Source organism: Grammomys surdaster, unplaced genomic scaffold (assembly GCF_004785775.1).
Source record: "Grammomys surdaster isolate TR1022 unplaced genomic scaffold, NIH_TR_1.0 194, whole genome shotgun sequence".
NCBI classification, from domain to species: Eukaryota; Metazoa; Chordata; class Mammalia; order Rodentia; family Muridae; genus Grammomys; species Grammomys surdaster.
Window position 1 is genome coordinate 3934251 of NW_021604639.1, and position 26368 is coordinate 3960618.

The 26368-nt window shown below is 39.7% G+C and overlaps 1 protein-coding gene across 1 annotated transcript in view; it reads right to left on the reverse strand.

Moving 5' to 3' along the window:
* The window catches only part of Heatr1 (HEAT repeat containing 1), a 47668-nt gene extending 28699 nt beyond the window's left edge, over positions 1-18969 (reverse strand). Inside the window, exons 1-22 of the mRNA XM_028769916.1 lie at positions 18853-18969; positions 18398-18570; positions 17629-17845; positions 15251-15392; positions 13467-13568; positions 13023-13163; positions 11733-11944; positions 11479-11612; positions 10202-10304; positions 9248-9358; positions 8726-8843; positions 7738-7845; positions 7008-7103; positions 6481-6569; positions 5417-5628; positions 4827-4948; positions 3706-3897; positions 2500-2683; positions 2228-2364; positions 1487-1679; positions 623-792; positions 92-250 (exon numbers count right to left, since the gene is read on the reverse strand). Of these exons, the coding sequence (XP_028625749.1) occupies positions 92-250; positions 623-792; positions 1487-1679; positions 2228-2364; positions 2500-2683; positions 3706-3897; positions 4827-4948; positions 5417-5628; positions 6481-6569; positions 7008-7103; positions 7738-7845; positions 8726-8843; positions 9248-9358; positions 10202-10304; positions 11479-11612; positions 11733-11944; positions 13023-13163; positions 13467-13568; positions 15251-15392; positions 17629-17845; positions 18398-18539 (3084 nt within the window). The 5' untranslated portion in view covers positions 18540-18570; positions 18853-18969. The remainder of the gene's footprint in view (positions 1-91; positions 251-622; positions 793-1486; positions 1680-2227; positions 2365-2499; positions 2684-3705; positions 3898-4826; positions 4949-5416; positions 5629-6480; positions 6570-7007; positions 7104-7737; positions 7846-8725; positions 8844-9247; positions 9359-10201; positions 10305-11478; positions 11613-11732; positions 11945-13022; positions 13164-13466; positions 13569-15250; positions 15393-17628; positions 17846-18397; positions 18571-18852) is intronic.
* Positions 18970-26368: the final 7399 nt, after the last annotated feature.

Sequence of the window (26368 nt, forward strand, 5' to 3'; positions counted from 1 at the left end):
CATGGGAGCCCACGGTACTTCCTCATACAAGACGGTTACCCCTCAGGTCAGGGACACACAGTCCACTGCATTCTGTGAAAACCACTCCTACCTCACTGTTCACCTCTTGAAGTACTTTCATCAAGTCTTTAGCAATGTAAGATGGGCAGCTACACACACAGTAAAGAAGGCTTTTCAGGGTTTCAGACAACTTAGGATGTGATTTCTGTTTCTCTTCATTCTGTAGTTCAACAAATAGTGTAGCTAAGTCCTAGGATACCAGAAAGAAAAAAAAAAACTTGTATTAAGAAGTGAAAACAAACTTTAAGGACTAAATATTTTAATTGTGGAAGATTCTTTTCCAAATGGCATGACATTTCTTACAACTTTTTAATTTTTCTTCAACTAAGTCCCAAAGCTAGCTCACTATGTTCAACATTACTCTTTCATGCAAGAAAAGGACAGCAGAATTGAAACAGTCTATGACCTTAAAAAAAAAAAAAAAAAGGATCAAAAGCCTGTAGTTGCTGAAGCAAATCTTTAAATGAATGGATTAGTCTCCCACAATCCCTACGAGTTACAGGAAGAGAGGGCGGATCCTGTTCCATAGGCCCTCACATCTCAACCGTTGACAGCAGTGTACCTGAACCACATAGGTAGCATCTGAAGTGATCTCCTCTGCCTTAGGAACGAGGTGATCTATCATCAGCTGAAACTTTGAGGCTACTCCGCTGAGGACCTGGAGACATTGAACAGCAGCTCTGCGGACTTCTTTGATAGGGCTTCCCAGATTGAGGAGTAGACACATCACCACTAATACCAAAGAGGAAAGGATGTGTCAGTGAGCAAAACTTAAATAGTGCCAAAGGTACACAGTGATAGGTTTCCTTCTAGGACTGAGAGCACAGCTCAGTTGTATAGCATGCATCTGGCCTGGCTACCATCTCTAGCACTATTCCCACTATGGCCATCACACACACACACACACACACACACACACACACACACACACACTCACACTCAATGTTCCCTCTCAGACTCCCTCTTCTGAAGACTGTTCATTGCCTATTAATTTCAGGAAAATATGGGTCATGTTTCCTCAAAGCATACAAATGAACCCAGAAAATCTACTGTTACCATGTGCCACCACACCTGGCTGTTTTTCTTAATTTTTAAATTACATTTTTAATAAATAAATTAAAACAAGGATATTTCCTGTATCTACATGTAATGGGGGTACAATTATCACTGACTGAGTGCAGAGGTCAGAGGACAACCTTGAGGGATTAGTTTTCTCTTTTCACTATGTGGGGACTGGGATTAAATTTAAGTCATAAGGCTTGGTGGCAAGTGCCTTATCCTTGTCACCATTTTCCCTATAGAGTCAACTATTTTAATAAATTATGTTATCTCTATACAATTAAGTGTAAGATTATATGCTATGCTTCCTCACAGAGTAAGATGTGTATAATGTACTAACTAAGAAAGTAAATGTGACCTGCCATACCAGGAGATGCAGTAGATGCCAGCTTTTGTTTATACTGTGTATTCTGAGACGAAAGCATCACAGAGCCTATGTAAAGAGCTTGAGTCTGCAGCTCTGACTTCACAGTGCAGTTAAGCGGATTTGAAAGGCTAGAACCATAGGTCCATAAAACGCATAAGAACTTGAACAACTGAAGAACATCTTGTAGATGTACCTAATCAAAAGAAAGCAAAACAAAGTGAAGTCTAGTTCTTACTCACATCTGCTGCCCCTACATCTTTTCGCTACTGTACAATAACCACACAGGAGTGATTTGGTGAGTCATTTCTTCAATATTTGGAACTCTGACCTGTTAGAAAGGATGTCACTGAAGAATGGTATTCAAGAAGCCTCACTATAACTTTATAATTGAAAGTATTTAACAAAAAAGACAGGTGTACTAACTAAAAGTCAAGACAAGAGTAGGACCTGGGAAGCTTCACTAAAAGCTCTTGAAGGAGAGATGGCGACAATGCTGAAAGCCACGGAGAGTGAGACAAGACAAGAACAAGCATGGAGGCAATAAAGCCCAGAGAATTTTGTGAGTGACTGCATCTCCTGAATATCATCTTTGAACACTCAGCCAGTTTTCTCATCTATAAATGATATTTAAAACACAAACAGACTGAATTGCTTTGATTTTTAAACACAATAGCTCATCACTAGGGATGCTGCCTGGCTGTGATTACTAGACTGCTCTAGAGGGCATGTGTAGCCAAGTACCTTCACTATAAGCTTCATCAGAACCCTGAAATGCATGGCGTCAGAAACTTCCAGCAGCATTTCAAAGACACCAATGAGCAGGCGCAGGTAGTGTCGGCTGTCTTCATCCAGCTGCTCAGGATTCCACCACATGGCACCTGAGAGGACATGGTGACAAAGAAAAGCAATGGACAATCCTACATGAGCATGCTAGGGGAGCTTGTCATTCAAGTGGACCGTGTATGGAGTCAAGAACGCAGTGTGCATCACATTATGACCTTTATGTGCCTTACCTGTAGGAAAAGATTTTGGAGGCTTCAGTGAAAAAATAAAACACTTCAGGGAAAATACAAGTAAAACGGAGTCCTCCATGGCAATCTTCTGGGCACTGTGGAGCTGTTTCACGTAATGCGCCCACAGCTCCTCTGGCAATCCTCTGTTCAACATCAGTTCCAGGTGCCATTCTGAGGGGATTTCCTGAAACATGAACGGAAACGGAAACTAGCTCATGCTCAGAGTAGTTCCAAACAGGTGCTCTATGAATAGACTGCAACGGATGTGTACATTCTAGTAGGGAGTTGGCTAACAACTTCACACAGATTGTATGTGTATGTTCGTGCGCGTGTATGGATACATTGCTATAACTGAAAAGACACAGTCCTCAGAAAGGGCATTAATAGAGCAATGTGAAACAACCTGCTGCCTACACTGAATAAAACTCAACTACTCTACACTGCTAGCCCTGAGGACAAGCACAGCTCCAGTTACTGCACCTCACAAAAGACAGTCAGACATAAAGAGGGGCTCACTTGAAACACTTTTTAAAGTTTAAAGAAGCATGCTAATTTCACATAATTTTAGTTAACAATGGCTACAACTAGAATTTATAAAACTCCTGAGAGTATACATAAATATGAAGTGTAATTCTCTTAGCAAATCCTGTAATGAGCAGCCCTTTGAAGTTTAGAAGATAAATAAAAGAAAAATACTGATGCAAACATGGTAAACTGCAAAAACATGGGAGTGCAAACAGCAGATATTAAAACAAGCTTACTACTTCAAAATGGGGCACTAGGAACAAAAGGAAACTTGACCTTTAGTAACACTGTCAGGGATAACAGTGGGTCAGAGACATCTAGACTCAACAATTTTAAATATATAGGATATTCTTTCAATAAATACTAGAACAAGTTTCGGGCAGAAGTGAATCACCAGAGTAGATAGGAAGGAAACTTGGGTTATGTGTGATAAAAACAGCAGGAGAAGAGTCAGTTGTGACAGACAACCTTCCAACCTCAGAACCCTGTGATTCAAGTAAATTTCCTGCAAAAACATGGGAGTGCTTTGTCTTGACACCCACAGCTACCATTCCAACCACTTCCCACTTCCCCAGCTAGAGCCAGACAGTGCAGCTTCTGGGCTTCAGTTCTGCTGTGACCATCAGGCCACAGTGTTATTTTACCCAAGATTCAACTTCCTGCAAACACTGCACTCCTTACCACAGCAGTAATGATGCTTTTGAGCTTCTTTATTTTTTTTTGCAATAAACTGAACACTCTTATAGCAAACGGGAAGCAGGTTTCTCTGAAGGATGAACAGCAAGAGGTAAGCACAGACATAATCACGTGAAATGCCACTTTCTGCTTCAGGTTGTAGGACTCCTTTTCTCCAGCGCATACTAAATCTTCAACCTTGAGAAATAAGCATATCCTATTACTAGTTAGTCATGGTCTTCACAGTACAAGCTCAGGCCTACCTAGGTATCATGTATAAAGTGAGATGACAGACAGAAAGCCTTTAAAGATCAGCAAACACTGAATACGAAGTCATTATACAAACTCTTAGAAATTATAATGAGAAACTCTGTCTCGAAAACCAAAAAAGAAATTATTATGAACATAAATACGCTTGACAAGTTAACGTATTTAGCTTACAGACCTAAAAATATAAACAGCAAAAAAAAAAAAAAAAAAATCAGTAAATCAGACACTTAATACCATTATAAAAGGTTTACTGAAGTATTTTCTTTTCATTTCATTTTGCTATGTTAACAATGAAAAGACTTCAATATTTTAAATATAAATTACGAAAAATGAGATTAAAAAGAACAAAGTATTCTCACTAGTCCAAAAATGATATAAAATATTAAGGACTTCGGATAATCTGTACAACATGCTAAGTTAGCCACAGATGGCTTATACAAGCTTATAATCCCAAAACTTGGGAGGCTAAGGCAGGAAGATCATAAATTCATCCTGGGCTACACAGTGAGTTCCAGGCCAGCTTGAGCTGTAACTCTCAGCTATGGCCCCAAAGGAATACACAAAATTTCCTTTGTATTTGTTTAAAGCGAAACTCAGTTTAAGAATGAAACAGAAAAGTCAGAAAAGAAGCCATGAGAACAGGAGTAGGAGCCTAAGAAGCACGAGGAGGACAGGAGGGGGGCAGCACACACAAGGAGAACACAGGAGGAGGCAGCACACACAAGGAGGAGAACACAGGAGGGGGCAGCACACACAAGGAGGAGAACACAGGAGGGGGGTAGCACACACAAGGAGGAGAACACAGGAGGGGGGAGCACACACAAGGAGGAGAACACAGGAGGAGGCAACACACGTACCAGCTTCAAGGTGGAAGAGCTGGCTCCTGAACTTAAATTGCTACCCAGCAACTGAACCATCTTCTGATTTCCTATACCAATTATTTCTCTTGATTTTCTACTTGTAATAATATTTTCAAGAGCTGTAAAAAAAAAAAAAAAATGAATACTTTATCACTGTATCAGGGCAGGGATGGGGGGAAGTAACAAATTTAGATAAAATATTTACTACTTCTTCACAAAGGCTTGATTTTTATTTTTAATCCAATTTTGATTTTGTTTAGTAATCAAGCTTCTCTCTTAGTAAAATTAAAAACTATTTTGTTGACATATAACAAATAACAGCTGTGAACAGCAGAGATAGCTGAATTTTAACTGATTTATCTTCTTTATAAAATAGATATCTGTTTTATAAAGTTGTTCCAAGCCATCTTGAGTTATACCTCTCAGCCATGGCCCCAAAGGAATACACAAATTACCTTTGTATTTGATTAAAGCAAAACAGTGTTTAAGAATGGAACAGCAACAAAAAGTCAGGAGTTAAAACAAGAAAAAGCCTTGTAGAACAGAAGTGGACATTTAACAATGACTTTAACGATTGACTTTCTTACCTTCTTTCCAGTCTCTTAATAGAGGATGCAGAGAACAAATTCCTGATTTTGACAAATGTATAGCAATTTTCGTATCAGGAGACTCTACATCGTTATTAGAAATAACCATAAAAGGCAGCAACTGGACAACCACCTGATTTGACAACTGGTCATTTTTACTTAGTATCTCTTCTCTAATTAGTAAGTTTGCTGCTAGCTCAAGCACCTTGTACCTGGAAGACAGGAAAATACATTTGATTCAGACACATGTTAGAGTCTTCGAGTCAGCAGAATTCATTATTACATTGTTCTGGATCAACTGGCAATAGCTTGTCTGGTCTCCTCACCAAAAGTATTGCTCAGAGATCACCAAGATACAACTTCAAATCCATTTCAATAAAGGAGTTATCTAACCAATAACTTTGTCCTGTCAAATACCTTAAAAGCAAACAAACAAAAACAAAAATCAAAAAATGAAAAACAAAAAGCTTCTAACTGTAACAAAATATATTACATCAGATATCTCAGCTCCAGTGTACAGTAGAGATTCACTCATGCATTTAAAAAAAAAAAATAGTAGTATACCCCAGGGCTGGAGAATGGCTCAGCAAAGAGTGTTGCACTGCTCTTCCAGAAGACCTGGGTTGTGTTTGCAACACCCACATGATAATTCAACAAACAGTAGTAATACCACTTCTGGGGAATCTGACAGCCTCTTCTAGCTTCCAGAGGCACCAGGCCTTTATGAGGTGTACACGAATTTATGGAGTACATATAACCAAAATACACTGCACCCATGTGCACCTGAGTTCAATTCCCAGACCCTTTGGAAGAAGGTGAAAACAGAACTGACTTCACAAAACTATATTCTAACCTCCAAGTGTGTGCAGGGCATTCGCACACATATGTACAAAGACACACACACACACACTAAATGAGAAACTTTCTTAAAAGTTCTGTTCTACAATCATGAACAAAGGTCAATCACGAAGTTACTGAAGTCATTAGTCAGAAAGAGCAGCAGAGTAAACTTGAAGAGAATGTCACTGACTAACAAGAGCATGGACACAGAAGCAAACACATACCATCCCTTATTCTTTGAAAGTTCTGCTCTCTGAAAGAGATTCAGAAGATTTGAAACCGTCTCTTCTACACCAAAGTGTTGTTGAAAAATCTAGAAGGGGAAAAAATAGCATGAGTAAATATTTACTTACTAAATATGTAAAGCATTTCTAAAATGAAATTGAAAATGATTAATTATAAAGAACCCCAATTTAACTTTTTTCTATGAGAACTTTTCTCTCAGAACTTTTCTTTTCACTTAGGAGAACAATTTCTCAAAAACTGCTTCTATGACCTGATTTGCCAAGGTTATGGGACACCGGTTGTGGCACAAAGCTCTACGGCAGTATTGAGACCCCCACAAAGGACTCTTCCTTCCTTCCTTATCCAGCAAACTGTACAGTCTAACTACTGCTTTGAGACTCATCAGCAGACTTAAGTTTACACTCAGCGAACTAATTTCCAAACCCATTCCTGCCTAAAGTCAAGGACCACATGACAGGAAAGCATTGACAAATAAAATGTGCACATCCATAGAACGCTTACTCACCCCGAAAGCACTCAGAGCGGCTAAGACAACATCTACGTTATCATCGCCTAACCGGGTTAGAATAGCCTCTTTAATAAAAGTCTCATCAATGCCCTCCTGAGGAAGAGAAAAGCAAATTAGCTGTTGCAACAAAGAAGCTCACAAACTCTGACACTGGAAGAGACAACTCAGAACACCAGTGCTGAGACCAGGCCCAGCTCTGAGAGCACAACAAAATCAGAATCAGGCCATCGACAACAGGCCTTCTGGGACTGCTGACTGCTACAGTCCTTTTCCAGTCTCACTGAACATAATATATACACTCTAAATACCACCTCTTAATTAGGGAGTTGATCTTAAAATAGCCCAGACAGAAATAATAGGTCCTTGAGATGGCTCTGTGGGTGAAGGCCCTTGCCACCAAGCCTGACAACCTAAGTTCAATCTCCAGTATCCACATAGTGGTCCTCTGACCCCTCTGTGCACTCACCTGTATATATATGCACAGGCACTAAATAAGTAAACAAATAAATAAATAAATGTAATTTTAAAAATTAACTATAACCTTTTAATATAAAGACACAAAACAAAAAACTCTATAAGGCAGATATTCTAAAAAAAACCCTAAAAAATGGTAAAATTTGACTTATCTACAATTATACAATCGATGGAATCTCCAATTTCTTATTCTAGAATTAGACTAGTTACTATAAGGTGGAAAAAAAAAAAGTAAAAGCTGTTTGACACAAACCTTTGATGTTTTCATGATAGTTTTTAGGTGATTAACAGCCAGAAGTCTCACAGGAGCCAGTGGGTGATTCAAACTGAGCATCAAAGAGGTGTCAGAATCCTCTAAAAACTGTAGGTCCAACATAATTAATTTCACTAATCTAAGAAATATATAACCAAAAATGAAAACAAAACACCCAACACTGCCTAATGTATTGTACAACAATCATAAATGTAGAAACAGAAAATTACATTCATCTCTAAAAGAACATGTGTGAGTTACAACACATGAACACATACATGTTGTACATTGTGTATTCTGTGTACTTGTGTGGGTAGATATGTAGGTTCATTTAAATGAAACAGCGTTATAAAGTAACTCAGAACTTTTCATGGATATTTAATTCCAAGTGAAAGTACTAACTAAACTCACTGAAGACAGAACACAACCCAGCTAAATAATAAAGACATGGTCCAGCTTGTGGCAGCTTAGCTGAACATGGAATCAGACTACAAATGACAGCTGTTGGAAATGTAGCAGCACTGAAAGCAATAGCCCAATTTTAGGAGAAAAACTGCATTTCTCTTTAAGATATTTGTTTTGAAGGCTAATTTTAAGAACTTCTGCATAAACATCAAATTTCTAGTATTTAGGCTTGAATCACCAGAATATTTCCCAAGATCTATCATGGTCGTGATCATGTGACTGCAGGCTCCTACACTGGTAGATGCACACCAAGAGGGACAAGGCATGCTGGGAGCCTGTGAAGGCACCCTGTGGTGACTTAACCAACATCATAGGAAATTCCCAATGTTTTCCTGATATTACATCCTTCTCCAGTTAGGATTCCTGCCCAAGAGCTCTATTTCTAGTAACTATCACACTGGATACATCCTTCAGTTCTTTGAAGTTTCAAAGAGGGAGGAAAGCAGGACATTTCTGCCTAACACTGTCCAAATAATCACACCACCAATTCTTGTCTTAACAGTGCTGAGGAAGAACAACTTACCTGATACTTCCCTCCACTTGTAGAAAGAGAAATGAACTGGTGGAAAATCTCTTGCTTTTTAAGGCCTGTAATTTCCTTCAGGTGTTCCTCTAATACAACATCCAATGTTCTGGGGTATCTAAGCAGGAGTTACACTTCATCAGTACTCTTGATAAAGCCGTCAACCACATTCACCCACATGCACAAAATACACGACATTTTAAAAGTTACTTAAAGTGAAACTTAATTTTAACACATGCTCTATATAAGGGCTAATATTGATCAAGTCTGTCACTATGAAGACAATAAAGTCTCTAGCTTTAAAAAAAAACTATACTGCCCACAAACCCTCTACAGCCCATTTCCTTTTGTCTTTCAATATAATCTCTTTGTAAATATACTGTCCCTTTCTGATAAGGAAAAGACAAAAAGCATCCACAACTCACAGCTTTAAGACACAACCTGCAAGTTATTTCTTTAAAGAAGAGTCAATAAACACTGAAGACAACATCCACAACACTCTTGCTTTCTAAAACAACTTACTTGCTTTCTAAAAGTCTGATGAGTGGAAGAAACTGCTCATTAAGCAAAGCCACTGCATTAGCATGGGTTTCCTCCTGGGAACTGTATGAAATATATTCTTCAAAAAGACGGCTGCAAAAGAAAGTGGAACACCAGCAAAATGGGTTATCATTCATGGAATCCCTGCTATGTGCTAAATGCTTTATAAATCATGTCTCTAATAATCACACTTCTATAGGAAAGAAATTACATTGATTTTGCTGATGAAAAACTAGGACATAGGAAACCTTCCAATTTGCCTTGCCAATTTGTTTTATCAAACAAAACACAACAATAGTGATCCTTTCTATGTAAGAAAGAGTAGGGCAGGGTTTTAAGGCTGTTCTGATTTGGACTGTAAACTAAGCCTCCATGAATATAGACTGTAGGCCTTCCCTTTCTCACCTAACATAGTGGCAAAAACAGATCCAGGAGGACTGGGTTCCAAAACCACTACTCTAACTGAAGTGTTATTAGCTAGGTTCCAACCTACATCTATTACTATACTTAAGCATTCTATTCACCACATAACAGAAATGCCTTTCAGAGAAAAGGAGGAAATAACCTACTCTTGATATTAAGATTCTAGGTGACATTCACCTAGTTATCAGCTTTGATGTGCTATTTCAGGCACTACAGCCCATTTATTAATAGAAGAACTTAAACAGTTATAAACTTAGTTACAACTCAAGTTTAACTGGCCTCCTACCTTCTCATTTTCTTCTATAAGCATTAAAGACAAAAAGAAAAATTTGCTTTTACATTTTATGTTGTCAATTGTTATTACCTGTAATTAGTGCAATGATATAGACAGTGCAAAATACGTTAAAAAACATTCTAGAAAACTACTGAATTCTGAAATGTATACTTACCCATAAATATTCAGAAGCATGCTAAAATTCAGAAAAATTCAGAAGCATGCTAAAACAACCTTACCTAGCCAGTAGGTGGTCTAAGTTGTTCGTCAGTGGTATTTTTGTAAGTATTGCTTCTAAGTGCTTCTTGTAGATCTGACCATCAATCCCTTCAGTCTCTTCTCCTATGTAACAGATGAAAACTGAATTAGGAATATTCTTTTTGACATGCTCATAATTAAATTTACTTATGAAAACCTTTACTAACAATAACTTAAAAACATATATACTAGTATCTACCTTCTTAACCTATTTTCTTTTTTTTTTAAAGTTGTTTTTAATTATGTCTATAACTACATTGAACTTATGTACACCAGATGTATGCCGGTACCTGCGGAGGCCAGAGGACATCGCAATATGGGTTCTGGGTACGTAACCTGGGTCCTCTGCAAGGGCTGTAAGCACTCTTAACAGCTAAGTCATCTCCCTGGCCTTCTTTTACTTATATTTGAATATATATTTTCTCTATTGAATAATTTACAGTTTTCAAACAGTTTCTATGTATATTACTCTCATTTGTCCTTCACCTGAAATTCTCTTTTAATAACTATAACCATGACACAGGTATCAGTAAGAAACAAGTGCAAAATTCATATATTGTTTCCCCAGATCACATTAAAAGCTAATGAAGCTGGGCTGGAACCTAGATTTCTGAGGACAAGCTAAGCTTTCTGTCACCACCTCCTGACTAAACTGAGGTTGCCATCTTCTAGCCTTTACTGAAATAAAAGCTTTAAGGTAAGATTGGGTTGTGCAAACCTTTTTTATATCTGATTCAACAGAATTTTAAAAATGCTTTTCTTAGTATTCATCAGATTTAACATAGAGACTTTTTATTAGTATTCTCTAAGCAGCAACAGAACCAAGTATTTACTTTCTTTTCTGTTTATTGAAGTAAAGAGAAATAATACAAATGAATCATTTTCTTTCATAATTTGGATTTTTATGCATGAAATCTTCCTGGCTTACTTCCTGGAAGCTGGATATTTACTGTGTTTGGAACACTAGAGATCAGTAAGTATCTCAAAGGGAATCAAAGGTTCACTTGACCAAATTCTCTCATTCCTTCAGAACCTATCTAAGTAACAGAATCCTGAGAAATTTCTCAGAATAACAGGTTCCTCGTTCAGTGAACCTGCCCCCAACCCTAAAGATTTTTCACTTAATTGAGAAGTTACATAGAAACTGCAACTAGAAGAAATTTTAAATAGTTAAAATCTATCAACCAGGTTTCTGTCCTATTTGAAGATAATTAAAATTTCGGATGGAAACTTTCAGACCTGAATGTAAGCCACATACCGGCAATGTGCTGAACAACAGAGGCAACCAGATGGGGAAGCATGTAGCGCAGAAGAGGACTCACATCGTAGTTTTCAGAGATTCCGTGAAGTAGCCCTATAAGGTCTGGAACAGCACACAACTGAGGAAACGGCCTTTCAAGAAGCAAGCATATACAATAGCAACAAGTTAGACAAGTAGCAGTTTAAAAAGCACACTTACCAACACTTATTCAAAACAACCTTTTGGGCCTCTAACTATACAACAATACATACTTTTTGCCAAGGGTCTCTGGCTTCTGTCGCTGTAAGAGAATTATCAGGCAACCTAATCCATCTTTGACCTGAGAAGGAACCTTGGTCAATGTTTTGATGAGCTGGGATGCCAATGAGTTCACAAAGGTATCTTCCATCGTTACTTTCACAGAAATCTGACAGATTATCATGTATGTCGCAGCTCTATAATCTGGTAAAGATGATTTCAACCCCTAAATGTTTTTTAAATATAAAGAAAATGATATAGAATTATGTTCCTCTACTTAACATGTTACTTAACTACAACAAATTAGAAATGTCAATGTTTGCCCCAGTTTAAATGTTAAACACAGTAAATACACATACTGAAACATCACATGGTATAGCAGGGTTTGGTACAATCCTTATGTTTCCATGGATAAGATTTAAAAAAAAAAAAAAAAAAAACTCCACCAAATTCTAAGCCAGTTGTCACAGCACTCAGGGGCTGAGGCAGTATGAACATGAGTTCAAAACCAGTATGGACCAAACAGAAGAAGCCTCAAAAGCAAAACAAAAAACCGTAAGGCTGGCAAGATGGCTCAGCAGATATAGATACTTGGTATCATGCTTGACAACCTCAGTTCAATCACCAGGGCCCATATGCTAGAAGAATAGAACAAGCTCACACATGTTGTCCTCTGGCTTCCAGACCAGTACACACATGTATAAACAAACAAGCAAACAAACAAATGAAATAAGCCCTTTAAGCAAAATGTAACTTTAAAAACACCTTAACAAATAAATAAATTGTAAATTTAAAAGAATCAATGAAACCTAATGTACACTCTTTAGAAGTAGAAAATCAAAGTGTTCACTTCCATTCTTAGATACAGGGATGAGAGAAGTCTATAGGATGAGAAGGGACCTCAGAAAAGCCTTCTAACTCAGACATCCCAACAAGAAGCAACAAGCTCTGCCTGACCTGTGAGCTCATGTCTTTGGAGGTACTGAATTAAAGATAGTAACCTGGGGCCCTAGAAGTAAAAGCAGAGCCTCTGTCAAGTGTTTGGAAAGATGCCAGTGCTAAAAGAAGAGGTAAGTGATAGCCTTTGCTTGAAGGACAGTCTATAACTAAGAAAACAAATCTAGGACACAGTGAGAGCTAACATTAATTGCTAGACATTTAAGAACTGACAAGTCTTTTAAATCTAAAGATTGAATCTTATCAACCATTCAAAATAAACTATCAATTTAAAACCACTTATTTTTCCATTAAATTTTCACAAGCAAGCAAATTCCTTTATGTATAAAATGATTTACTTGACTAACCTTTTGGATGTATGGAAATAGTTTGGCGACTACATTGTCTGATAGGTTCTCAGCAGCCACTAGAGCGGACACAATGGTGGAGGCATAGAAGGCCAAGAGCACTCTCAACTGAGCTGAGCTTCCTGGATACTCAGCAAAAGCCTGAAAAAGAGATCACAGCACACATGTAGGCTCTTCTGTAGCACAATGCTGAGTGAGAATGACTTGCCTGACAAGCTGCCAGACATTTTTAGATAGTTTCTATTTAATAATCACTATAGTTGGAATTTGACAACCAATAGACTAATTTATTTTTATAGAAAATATCTTTGGCGAAAAGACTGATTCTTCACCTGCTCATGCACCCCAAGGAACTTCTTCCAAGTTCCACCGAGTATGTTTCCTTTCTCAGAGTAAACAATCATTTTATGAGTCCACACACTCAACAACACACTCATGGCTCACCTTCACAGATCTGGTCACTAGGCTGCAAATAAAATCCATGAATCCAAGGTCTTTGTAGCAATGGGTGACCAAAGTTCCTCTAGCTAAAGGCACTCCAGATTGCTATTATTAACAAAAGAACAAGCTATTAGAAACAATTGCCAACTGACCATTACCTCAAGTATCTACCAGTTACATTCATATATTGTGGCAGGTCATCAACACAGAAGATACAATCTCACCTTATAACTGGTGGTTATGAGATTAACACATAAACTCTTAGAAGCTCCAAAGAACAGATGATAATGAAGGCAAAAGAACTCAGTATAAAGCACTCACCATGTGCCACTTATGTATACATTTAACCTCAACTCTGCAGCTCTGCATAATCCTACTAGTAGGATTTGGCTTTTGAGCCAGCATTACATTGTTCTGTCTCCGCCTCACAATATCCTAACAGTGGAAACAGACCCCGGGCCAACCTATACTACTACTACTACTAACAACTACTACTACTACTAACTACTACTACTACTAACTACTACTACTACTAACTACTATACGGTCTGTGAATAAACGTGAGCAGAACAATGAAATGAAGACTGCAAGAAACCTTTATGAGGAGAATGAGGTTTAGATATCCAGAAAGAGTTAGTTTCTAGATAATGGTGAAGTCCGTGAAGACCAGGAGAAGATGGGCTTCATGTTCTGAGCGCGGGGAAAGGCAGTTTGAGCAGTAGCTTTTTCCACAAGCTGCACCGTTTTGAACTCGTTAGTCCAAACAATTTATATCCAGAGTCTTAAATTTTCTTTTTAGTTCGAAACTGTAGACTCCTTCCCTCATCCCTTCTGACTGCTGACTTCGCTGCTGCCGTCATTAGCGTCTGTTAGTCTGCTCCCTTTCTAATCAGCTCCGGTCTCTTCTGCAGACAGATCTTACTAGGCCTTCTTCTCAGGTAACTATCCTTTCATTCCAAACACCTACTCGATTTTAACAATGTCTTGATGCTCCTCAAGTAATCCTAATCCCCTTAATTTGTGTAAGAATTTTAAGACTTCCACTCCTTACAACTTTTTAAAAATGTCTTTCGTACCAAAATTACAAATGCAGAGTAACACTGTACAAAGAACAGGGCTCATACAGTAACCACGCCCACTTCAGTTATGGGAACTCTAGCAGTAGCTTCCATTTTCTGAGTCTGTCCTCACCTTCTTAAAGACTTGTTAATGAGACTCCATGAGAGTATGATGTAAAGTGCATTGTCTAATGTTGGGTACTAAATAAATCCTAGACAGCACTGACAAAGAGTTTCTGCTAGGAAATTAATGGCATAGGTACTACTGGACTATCCCCAGGATCAGTAAGGGCTTTACTTTTCCCAAATCCAATTACGATGAACTCACACTCCCCATCCATTCTTTCCTGTTCTGATTGCCAGCTCCCTTATCATCTGTCATTAGCTCTTGATGGATCTGCTAGTTTAATGTCAGCCTGGTCAACATAGTGAGTTTCAGGCCATGCAGTGCCACACAGAGACCCTTTCTCAAAAGAAGAAAGTTCATAACCAGCTTTAGATATATAGTGAGACAGGACCCCCAAAACACAAGTAGCTAAGCAACTAAGGAGGAAGGGGGTGGATCACTGTGCGTTGGGGCCAGCCAGGACTTCACAGTAAGACCCTGCCTCAACACAAAACAACAAAACAAAACCCCACAAAACCAAACCAAAACATACAACCTTAATCATGATTTATAGTAAGTATATACATGAATGAATGAAGGAATATGTCATTAAATAATGTTACCTTAACAGGAGACAGCCAAAACCATTTATGTTTGGGATTACTAATCTTTAGAAGCTGTATCACCCGTACAAATACCCGTGTCTCATGGTATGGCAAAACACAAGCAATGAGGCTATCTGGATTGTAAAGATGGATGTGGAACCTAAGAAAAATAGAAGAACAATTAAAATCAGTACAAAATGCAAAATTTACAAATCCTTCTTTTTTATTCTTTTTCATTTCTTTTGATAAAATGTCACTGGATAGTCCTGCCTGGCATGGAATTTGCTATACCAACAAGACTAGGATGGCCTCAAACCCCTGCCTCTGCTTCCCAAGAATGTATCAACATGTCTGCAAGGCACATGTTTCTAAACCTTCCAAATCCTGTCTTGATGAAGTCTGAAGAGCTAGGAACAGTATCAATCACAACGAGATGAAGACAAGATGCCCTCCCATTTTGCATTCAAGTTTGAGTCAACATGGGTCAATCAATTTGGAGGCAATAACATTTTGAATGTTCAGTATCAAAATTTACACTCTATTCACTTTCTTTCAACTTTAATGAAACTGTGTGGTCATCACTAAGCCACAGAAAGCTAGCAGGCTAACACGACAACAACCGCGGAGTGTGTCTGTGCTCCAGTCACCTTCTACAGCTTTCCTAACTCCTATGTTTCCAAAATTAAAAGGTTTTTAAGGGGGGGGGGCAGTTGGGGATGGGAGAGATTATTTTTTTCAATACAGGGTTTCTTTATGTAGCCCTCGATATTCTGGAACTTGCTTTGTACATCAGCCTGGACTTGAACTCAGAGCTCCACCTGCCTCCGCCTCCAAGTGCTGAAATTAAAGGTGTGAGCCACCATACCCAGCAAAAATCAAAAGATTAATAAAATCATGTTAATTTATTCTGATAGCAAATGGCAATAAATCAATGGAAAAGGAAAAAATAACGACATATATAATTTGTATATGAACTTGAAAAAACTGTCAGTTTCTCTACGTTAAGAATGTTAGGAAAGATTCTCCTATTCTTTTGTATGTACTTAAAAAAAAAAAAAAAAGATGTATTATATACATGCATACACTTACCCACAAAGGTCAGAGGGCACTGGATCCTCTGGATCTGGAGTTACAGATAGCTTTAAGTGGCCCCTGACATGAGTACTGAGAACCCAACCCAGGCCCTCTTCAAGAACAACAAGCACTCTTCACCATGAGCAATCTCTTAAACCCCTAAATGTACTTTAATAGTAGCAGACCTTGCCTTCTATCTATTTTATACAGGCTTTGGTATTAACTAAGACACTACTTGGATGAAGCTTTCCTCAACAAATCTACCTTTCTAAATCTTGTGTAAAACTTTATTAACATATTTATTTGAAAGACAGTAGTAACCAAGGACAACTTACAGATTTTTTTTTTTATCACATTTAACATTTGCTGAATTAAAGTTACATGAAGAGGGGCTGGAGTGATGGTTCAGCCATCTAGAGGATTTATCGCCCTTACAGAGGTCAAAGTTTGGTTCCTAGCACCCATAGTGCTTAAGAGTACTGGGCCTGGTAGGTAAATGCTTAATGCATATCATTAGCACTACTTGATTTAGGTTGATATTTTAAAGGATGTTCTTTATATCTAGAGTGGTGAGAAAGAACTTTATTTGCCCCATATGAATGGATCTGCAATGTCAACGTGCATTAGCTCCTTAGAACTAATACAGTTAAGTCTGGTCTGGTAGCACACACTTATAATCACAGTACTAAGGCAGGAACAAGACTTCAAAGCCTAATCTTAGGACTTGGGAGGGAAAAACAGGCAGATTTGTAAATTTGAGGTAAACCTGATCTACATAGTGAGTTCCAGGCCAGTGGCAAAAAAAAAAAAGTAAGTTAAAACCCAGCTTGAACCAGGTGGTGGTGGTGCTCGCCTTTAATCCCAGCACTCCAAGGCAGAGGCAGGTAGATCTCTTGGTGTGAGGCCAGGCTGGTGTACATAATGAGTTGTAGGACAGCCAGGGGTACACAGAAAAACCCTGTCTCCAAGAACCAAACAAACCAACAAACAACAACAACAACAACAACAAATGAGACCTTTTAATAATAAGATCTTATCCCCAAAACAAAACTAGCCAAAGACAATGGCATACTTCCCAGCACTGGGAAAGAAGGGGGCAGATCTCTGTGAGTCTGAGGTCAGCCAGAGATACACAGTGAGACTGTCTCAAAAAACAAACAAACCCTCAAAATCCTAAACACATTAATGATACCTTCTTCAAGATCACCATATTTAATATAAGAGAATGTTTACTTGACACTCTAGATACCATATTAACCTTTGAAGTTTCAGAAAGCTAACAATACAGCTTAACAAGTGTTTAAGTGTTAAGTTTCAGCTACCTGTGAATCAGCCATTCCAGACACTTCTGCGCTGGCTTAAGGAGGAAATAAGGAGACAAGTGAAGGAGGAACGACGAAATGTTTTCATCCAGCTGTTTGTTCACTGCTTTGGTCTGAACGCTGCGCTCCAAGGTTTTTGCTAGCTGACTAAATAATGGTGCTTCGAACTGTTCAAAGGCAGGGTCGATTCCAAGAAGCTCCTCCAGGCCAGTGCATCCTAGGAAAAGGGTAACTTCTTTGTAAGCAAACTCAACAGATATCCTTCTATAGTTTTTCTCACCCCTAAGATCATGAACTCATAATGTGTAATGCACTCTCAAACACCGGCTTTAGTCGTTACCCTATAGGATAAATCTGATCCCACTCACTAGGAGAAAAGAAAGTATTTCATGACAAGAACTCCACCCCAACCCCTTCTCTTTAGTCTTTATTATAACTACACCCAGTTCTGAAAGTCTCCCTCACACCTCGGTCATTGTCTCGGTTTCTTTACTTTCCTTCCTTTTTACTTATTAGTTGGTTTGTGAAATTTCAGATACCATTATTTATAAATACATTCAAGCATCTAGCAAGATTAGGAGTTTTCTCCCTTTAACAGGATATATCAAGTTAGGCTCTGCTCGGGAAGCGAACATCGCAAGAAAAACAAACAAACAGAAAAACAACCAACAACAAAAAACCAAAACAGACAAGAAAATAGAGAACCCTCCCCCGCCAATATCATTAATATCATTGCTCCAGGAGCTTTGCTAAATGAAGGGGAGCTCACCGATGGCAAAGGCGGTGTCCCTGTCGATTGTGGCCGCTTCCTTTGGGTCAAATAACAGAGAGGCAACTTCACGTCTAGATAGGAGGCTGGGATCAGTTTGAGGGAGGGCGAGTCGCTGGAGCTGCTGGGCTAAGGACGTCATCTTGCACGGTGGCGGATGTCTCTAACGCCGGCTAAGAACAAACAGCGTGAAAAGTTTTTGAGAAACTTCAAGCGGCTTAATTGATGGCAGCACCTGGTTCATGTACTGGCAATGCGGGGTTAAGTACTTTTGAGGACACAGAAACCTGCTTCCAAGACACTCCAGGACCCACTAAGCTCAACCATCACAGAACTGCATTAACTACGCCTAGGCAGCACAAGCTTTCCCCAGCCCTGAACCACGGTCTCAAGGCCCACCCTGACTACTCATCCCAAGCCACGGCCGTGCCTAGCCACACCTTGCACTTCCTCACCCTGAACTCGGAATATTAGCAGGATTAGACAGCTAATAACTCCTCAGATCAGATCCCACATGGTGCCGGCACTGTCCCGGAACTCTGAAGCACGCCTCATAGGAACTTCCGGCTTCCCACTACGGCAAGAGAAAAGGGACATCTTTGTAGGAAATGCACTACAACAGCCTCGCCTCGTAAGTTCCGCCTATTCTTCAGGCCAATCATTTAATTCCCCGCCTACTTCCCCTCCACGTTCCTGACTCTCAAAGCCCCGCCTTGCGCTCGCGCAACCCTTTTACCTTCGTCTTCCATCCACATCTCTTTCCAAAACCCCACATTTATTCCACGCCCCTCTTTTAAGCCCCACCCCTCACGGAAACGTGCTAAACCACGCCTGTAGTCCCTCCCCCTTGGAGTCCGGTCCAAAAAGTCCTATAAGGCCCGCCCCTTTCGGGGTCCCGGCCCCACCGCTCCTCACTACAGCTGGCTTCTCTGGGTTCCTGGTCCCTCGCTTTTCCTTGCTATGAGACTTAGATCTGGGATTCAGTTTCCGCAACCGGCTTTTGGAGCTTTAGGAGTATGTAGCTTTAGGAGCTTTAGGAGTATGTAGGATGGTTCATTCACGAGATACTTACCCAGTCAGCGCGGGAAGCCACGTTTCTAATTCTTCACATGCTGCTGGAGGAGGGAAAAAACCAGGCATGAACAGCGGATCCCAGTGCAATCTGGTTGCTTATAAGTACTAAACACTCGCCGCACGCAGCTAATGACAACCTATCACTTTTGCTTTGCCTGCATTCCTAGGGAGTGGTGGTTTTCTTAATTCTATTATTATTATAAACATGACATTTTAATTTTTTAAGTGAAAATAATTTTTTTCAAGATGAAAGGTGGCGGCTTACTCCTTTAATTCCAGCAGGAGGGAGGCAGCGGCAGTTGGATCTGAGTTCGAGGCCAGCCTGATCTATGGAGTGAGTTCCGGGACATCCAGAGCTGCACCGAGAAACCTTGTCTCAAAAACAAAACAAAACACACACACACACACACACACATTTTTTTCATATTCTGGTTACGGTTTCCTTCCACAACCCTTCCCAGATCCTCCAAAACGTCCCCACCCACCCAAATCCACACCGTTTTTTTCTCTTTCTCATTAGAATACAAACACGACGACGACGACAAAGATGACGATGATGATGGTGATAGGCAAAAATAAAAACAAATGAATCAGAATAAGACAAAACAAAGAAACAGAAGAAAAAAGAACCAAAGAAAAAGCTCAAGAAATACATATAGACACAGAGACACACCTGCTCACGCACACAGACATCTTATAAAAGTACAAAACTAGAAGCCAGACAGTGATGGCACCCGCCTTTAATCCCAGCACTTGAGAGGCAGAGGCAGGCGGATTTCTAAATTCGAGGCCAGCCTGGTCTACAGAGTGAGTTCCAGGACACCCCGGCATATACAGAGAAACCCTGTCTCAAGAAAACCAAAATCCCAAAGCTAACTACTCAATAGAAGCGGAAATATATATACAAAGGACCTATAAGGGAGGTAAAAAGCCCGACAAAGAATTATGATGCAAAGGACATCCAAACAATGCTACAGAGTTCATTTTGTGTTGTCCATATGCAAATTGGGCATGGGACCTGGCCTCAGGTTTGTGCAGTCAGTTAGCTCCTTTGGAGAAAACTGATTTGTGAGTAGTTAGCAATGGGAGATAGCCTCTGGGTTAGGGACAGGGGCTTGTGTCCTTCCTCTCTCAGCGCTGGAAGGCCATCTGGCCCAGACCTGTGCAGGCCCAGTGCCTGCTGCCTCAGTCTCTTCTGCTGTGTCTGGAAGGTCTTGTTTTCTTGGTGCTCTCCATCCCCACTGACTCTTACTATCTTTTTGCTTCCACTCCTACCTTCCCTTTTGGCCTTCCTGAGGGTAGGGATTAGATGGAGACACCACATTTTGGACTGAGTATTTGAGGTCTCTCACTCTCTACACATCGTTGGGTTTCCCCTAGTTCCCTAGCCTATCTAGTGTCAGAATCTTGGCCTCTGAGCAGTGTAAGGCATGGGATCCATCTCATGGGCTGGCCCTTAAATTCAATCACGTATTCATTAGTTACTCCTAAACTTTGTGCCATTATTGTGCGAGCCTATCTTGCAGGCAGGTCACTATTCATAGATCCGAAGGTTTGGTAGCTAGATTAGTGTTTACTTTTCTTCTCCAGTAGCATGCAGAGCACCTCCCAGTACCATGAACACTGCTCAGTAGGGGTGAAGGCTGGAGGTGGGCACCAGCTCCACTTCACACTCAGGGGGTTGTGTGGATGTTGTCTTCAGCAATAGGGGCTTACAGTCAGTTTGTGGAGAGCAATCAACAGCTTTAGCAATAGCCTGGGTTGTTTGGGGCTTCCTATGGGGTCCCTTCGGCTAACAGCTTGGTTAGGTGTAACCCATTCCTGGGACTGGAGACTTCATTTAGTAATGAAAGATGTCCATTTGGGGCTCCATTCCCCCCATTGTTTGGTGACTCCATTTGGATCACCTTCATGTATGTCTATATTTTAGAAGTTTCTTCTGTAGTAGGTTTCCATACAACCTGTCAAGTGGCCCTTAGTTTTAGCTGTCCCTCTCTGTATTTCCTCCCTTACCTCTTCTTTCCCTTTCTCTTTTTGATCCTCCTGTTCCAGTCCCACCCCACCCCATTCTTCCATAACTGTCTATTCTATTTCCCCTTCGTAGGGGGAGCCAACCTCTCCTGCCCCCAGCCCCTTACTCTATACCTAACCTCTATGTTTGTATAGATGGTAGCCTGTTTATTGAAAAATTAACAGCTAACCATTACATATAAGTGATTATTTACCATTTTTGTCTTTGAAGGTATGGATTATCTCAGGACAACTTTTTTTCTAGCTCCATATATTTACCTGAGAATTTCATGATTTCATTTGTTTAACCACTGAGCAATATTTCATTGTGTAAATATGCCATGTTTTCTTTATCTCATTCATCCATTGATAGGCATCTAGTGTTGTGATATGTATAGTGTAGTCTTTATGCCTGGCTTTCAGTAAAATGTATGGTAAAGCCTTTGAGTCTGGCTTTGAGTGAAATGTTTCAGCAAAACCTTTATGTTTGGATCAATCAGTAGAGGCTGAGAAATTGTTTTGAGACTGTTTGAACCTTGAAGAATATTTTCTTTCTAGAGAATCTGCACATGAGCGCTTGCAGCTGCACCAACCTTGGTCTTAAGATACTCCTGGCAAACCTGGAGTTCTTACTTTTGATTATGGGTAGCCATGGTCAAAAGGGACTGAGATTTGTGTGAGTTGCCTGCTTTCACAGGCAGCAAAAGCAAAATAACTTTGGTAGCTGGAACCATTCCCAGCCCCAACTAACCTTGTATAATGTTTGACTGAAACTGGACTGAGCTGGCCTGGGTGTCAGTCCTTTCCAAGAAGGCTGAACCCCTCTGCTCCTTCAGAAAAATGAAGGCTTAGCATCTTGGTGAGCTTCTCTCTCTACTGTGGCATCTATGACCAACAACAAACAATAATCTAGTCTGTTTTCAATTTCTGGCTATTATAAATAGACCGACAATAAACATAGTTGAGCGAGTGTCTCTGTAGTGGGATATCAAGTCCTATAGGTATATGTGTAAGAATGTTATAACTGGATCTTGTAGATCTAATCCCAACTTCCTGGAGAGCTGTCACACTGATTTCCGTATTGGCTATACAAGTTTACATTCCCACTAGCAATGGATGGGTGTCCCACTTATTCCACATCCTCACCAACATGAGCTATCATTTGTTTTATTGATCCGGGCTATTCTGACTGGCGTAAGAGGAAATCTCAAAGTAGTTTTGACTTACATTTCCCTTCCCAGATGGCTAAGGATGCCGAGCATCTCTTAGTGTTTCTCAGCCATTTATATTTCTGATTTTAAGAATTCTCTTAGATCTGTACTCCATTTTTAAATTGGATTGTTTTCTTGATGCCCAGACTTTTTTTAGTTCTTTATATATTTTAGATATGTTTAGATATTAGCACTCTATCAGATGTGTAGTTGATGAGAATCTTTTCCATTCTGTAGCCTGCTGCTTTGTGCGATTGATAGTGTCCTTTGACATGCAGAAGCATTTCAGTTTCTTGTGGTCTCCGTGTTTCTCTTTGTGTCTGTGCTACTTTCAGTGTTCTGTTCAGAAAGTCTTTCCCTGTGCCAGTGGCTTCAAGACTGTTCCTCACCTGCTCTTCTGTCAGATTTGGTGTATCAGGCTTTATATTGAGGTCTTTGATTCACTTAGAGCTGAGTTTTGTGCAGGGTGGAAAGTATAAATCTTTGCAGCCATTCAGTTTGACCAGCACCATTTGTTGAAGATGCTGTGTTTTTTTCCCCCAGAGTGTATTTCTGACTTCTTTACCAAAAATCAGATATGCATGGATGTGTGAATTTATATCTTCATCTTCAATTTGATTCCATTGAGCAACGTTTTCATTTTTGGGTCAATACCGTGCTGTTTTTTATTACTATGGCTCTGTAGTACAATCTGAGGTTAGGGATAGGGAGACCTCCAGCAGTTCTTATTCAAGGGTGTTTTAACTATCGTGTGTGTGTGTGTGTGTGTGTGTGTGTGTGTGTGTGTCTGTCTGTCTGTCTGTCTGTCTGTGTATGTATGTATGTATGTGTGAGTGTGTTTCTACACAAAGCTGAAAATTCCCGCTTTGAAGTTCTGGGAAAAATTGTGTTGGAATTTTGTTGGAGTTGGGTTGAATCCGTAGATTGCTTTTGGTAGGATGGCCATTTTCACTATGTTAATCCTACCAATCCATGAGCAAGGGCGATCGTTCCATCTTCTGAGATCTTCCTCAATTTCTTTCTTCAGGGACTTGGAGTCCTTGCCATCCAGGTCTTTCACTTGTTGGTTAGAGTTACACCAAGATACTTTATGTTATTTGTGGCTACTGTGAAGGGTGTTGTTTTCCTGAATTTTTTCTCAGTTCATTTGTCTATAGGGATGCTGTTGATCTTTGTGTATTAAAGCTGCATTCTGCTACTGCTGAACGTTTATCAGCTTTAAGAGTTTCCTGGTGGAATTTTTAGAATCACTTATCTATACAACCATATCTTCATCAAATAATACTTTGATGTGTTCCCTTCCTATTTGTGTTTCCTTCATCTTATTGCTCAAGCTAAGACTTCAAATACTACACTGAGTCAGCATAGAAACTTGCCTTGCTCCTGATTTTAGTGGAATTGCTTTGAGTTTCCGTTTAAGATGATATTGGCTATGAGCTTGCTGTGAACTGTCTTTATTATGTTGAGGAATGTTTCCTGTATACTTACTCTCTCCAGGACTTTTATCATGAAGGGGTGTTGGATTTTTGTCAAAGGCTTTTTCTGCACCTAATGAGATGATTGTGTGATCTTTGTCTTTCAGTTTGTTTATATGGTGGGTAGCAACTATGGATTTATGTATTTGAACCATCCTTGCATCTCTGGGATGAAACCTACATGATCATGGTAGATGATCTTTTTGATATGTTCTTGTGTCTAGTTCCCATAAACAGTGGGTTTCCAGGAAGAGTGTCTCCAGCCATACAAAGGGATGGGGTGAGGAAGGAAGGCTGTAGGAGAAGATCTGCATAGTACCCCAGGGAACCATATTTTTTTTTTAAGTCAAACTTGGACCAGAGAGTTGTCTGAGCAGGTAAAAGCACTTGCCACCAAGCCTGATGACTTTAGTTAGATCCCTGGGACCCACAGGATAGAGGGAGAGAACCTACTCTCACAAGTTCTCCTGTGACACACATATAAATAGTAAATGTTTTAAAAGGAGCCTAGTTGAGGAATAATTTAGAAATAATAAATGCACCCATTTCAGTGAAACCATTTGGCAATTGTTAGCAAATGAACATGCAGGTGTGACTATGCAGGTGTCCCCCGTCTTAACAGAATTTTAGCACCCCTACAAGTTATTCTGCTGCAGCCTCTTCGATGAGATCAACTTAGCCTGGCCCCAGGGGTACCAGGTAACCACACCACAAACCTACTTCAAGGTCACTGTGGCAAATGATAGATGCTGGACCACACAGGTGAGGTTGGACAGTCTCTCTGCATGTCTTTTCTGGAGCAGACATTTCGCTCCAGAGATGGGGCTCACCGTTGCAATAGTATCAGGCTTTCTGTACCCCCACTTGACTGGAAATGTGGGAAACACAATTGTTCTTTTGAAGGTACTCTGGGCAAAGTTCCTGCATTTTTCTCCTTTATATTAACATAGTCTCCCATCTTGGCTTAATGGTGGTTAAAACAAACAGTAAAAAATCAAAAAACTACCTTTCATGTATCTCTGCAGACAGTTAGTAACCTATGTCTACATGTGGTGTTCATTGCAGAGAACAACAAATTTTCAATAAAATTATTTAAGTAAACATGAAGTTTTAGTCCTTGATAAATATTATATTAGGAAATATATCCCAATGATAAACTACAATTTTGTTATTTAATATTGAAACATATGAATTATTTAATATTGCTAGATATTTTTAGCAGCATCTATCTAACTAAAATTCCATTGTTGAGAATTTTGCACTAATGTCTGAGTCCATCCATAACCATAAGCTGGAAATACATAGGGAAATTGGAAACTGGATGTTTGAGACTTCTTAGAAATAATTTCTACTATGCCTGAATCTATTATGTTATGAAAGGAAGTGTGACTAGTCCCCCAGTCCTTTCTTCTTAATAAGAGCTTTTATTAAGAGTCTCCTGAAGCCTGAAGCTATGACCAGAAAAGCAGTAGCCTAGGAACATCCAGCCTGTCTTCTAATTGTGAGGACACAGGAGAAGAGCTGCTACCAAATGACTTAAACACATACCCAGTTACTTTTAACTTTAATTTATGTATATGTGTATGAGTGCATCTGTGTGTGTCTGTATGTGTGTGTATGTATGTATGCATGTATGTATGTATGTATGTATGTATGTGTGTGTGTGTATCCATGTGTACATGTGTGTATGCATGTGTGAGAGTGTATGTGTATATTCGTGAGTGTCTGTATGTGTATGCGTGTCTGTGTGAGTGTATTTGTGTATGTGAGAATATATGTGTGTAGGGGGAAATTATATGTGTGTATCTGTGTGGGGGCACAGTGAGTGCATGTGTGGGTGTGGGTATGTGAGCACTCTTGAGCCAGTGTTTGCAAGTGCCAAGGACAAAGAAGGAAGGCTGTCAGGCTTGGCCTTGGACACTTTGATTATCCACCCAAGTTTATCTTTTGTTGAAAAAAGAAATGGGATTGGCTGGACACAGTGACACAAACCAGTAATCCCAGCATCTTAAAAGTGGAGGCGGGGGGTGGGGGGAGTTCAAGATCATCATTGTCTACACAGTAGGCTTAAAGCCATCCTGGGCTATGTGAGACTGAATTTATTTATTTATTTATTTATTTATTTGTTTGTTTGTTTGTTTGTTTAGCAAGACAGGGTTTCTCTCTATAGCCTTGGTTGTCCTGTAGACCAGGCTGGCCTC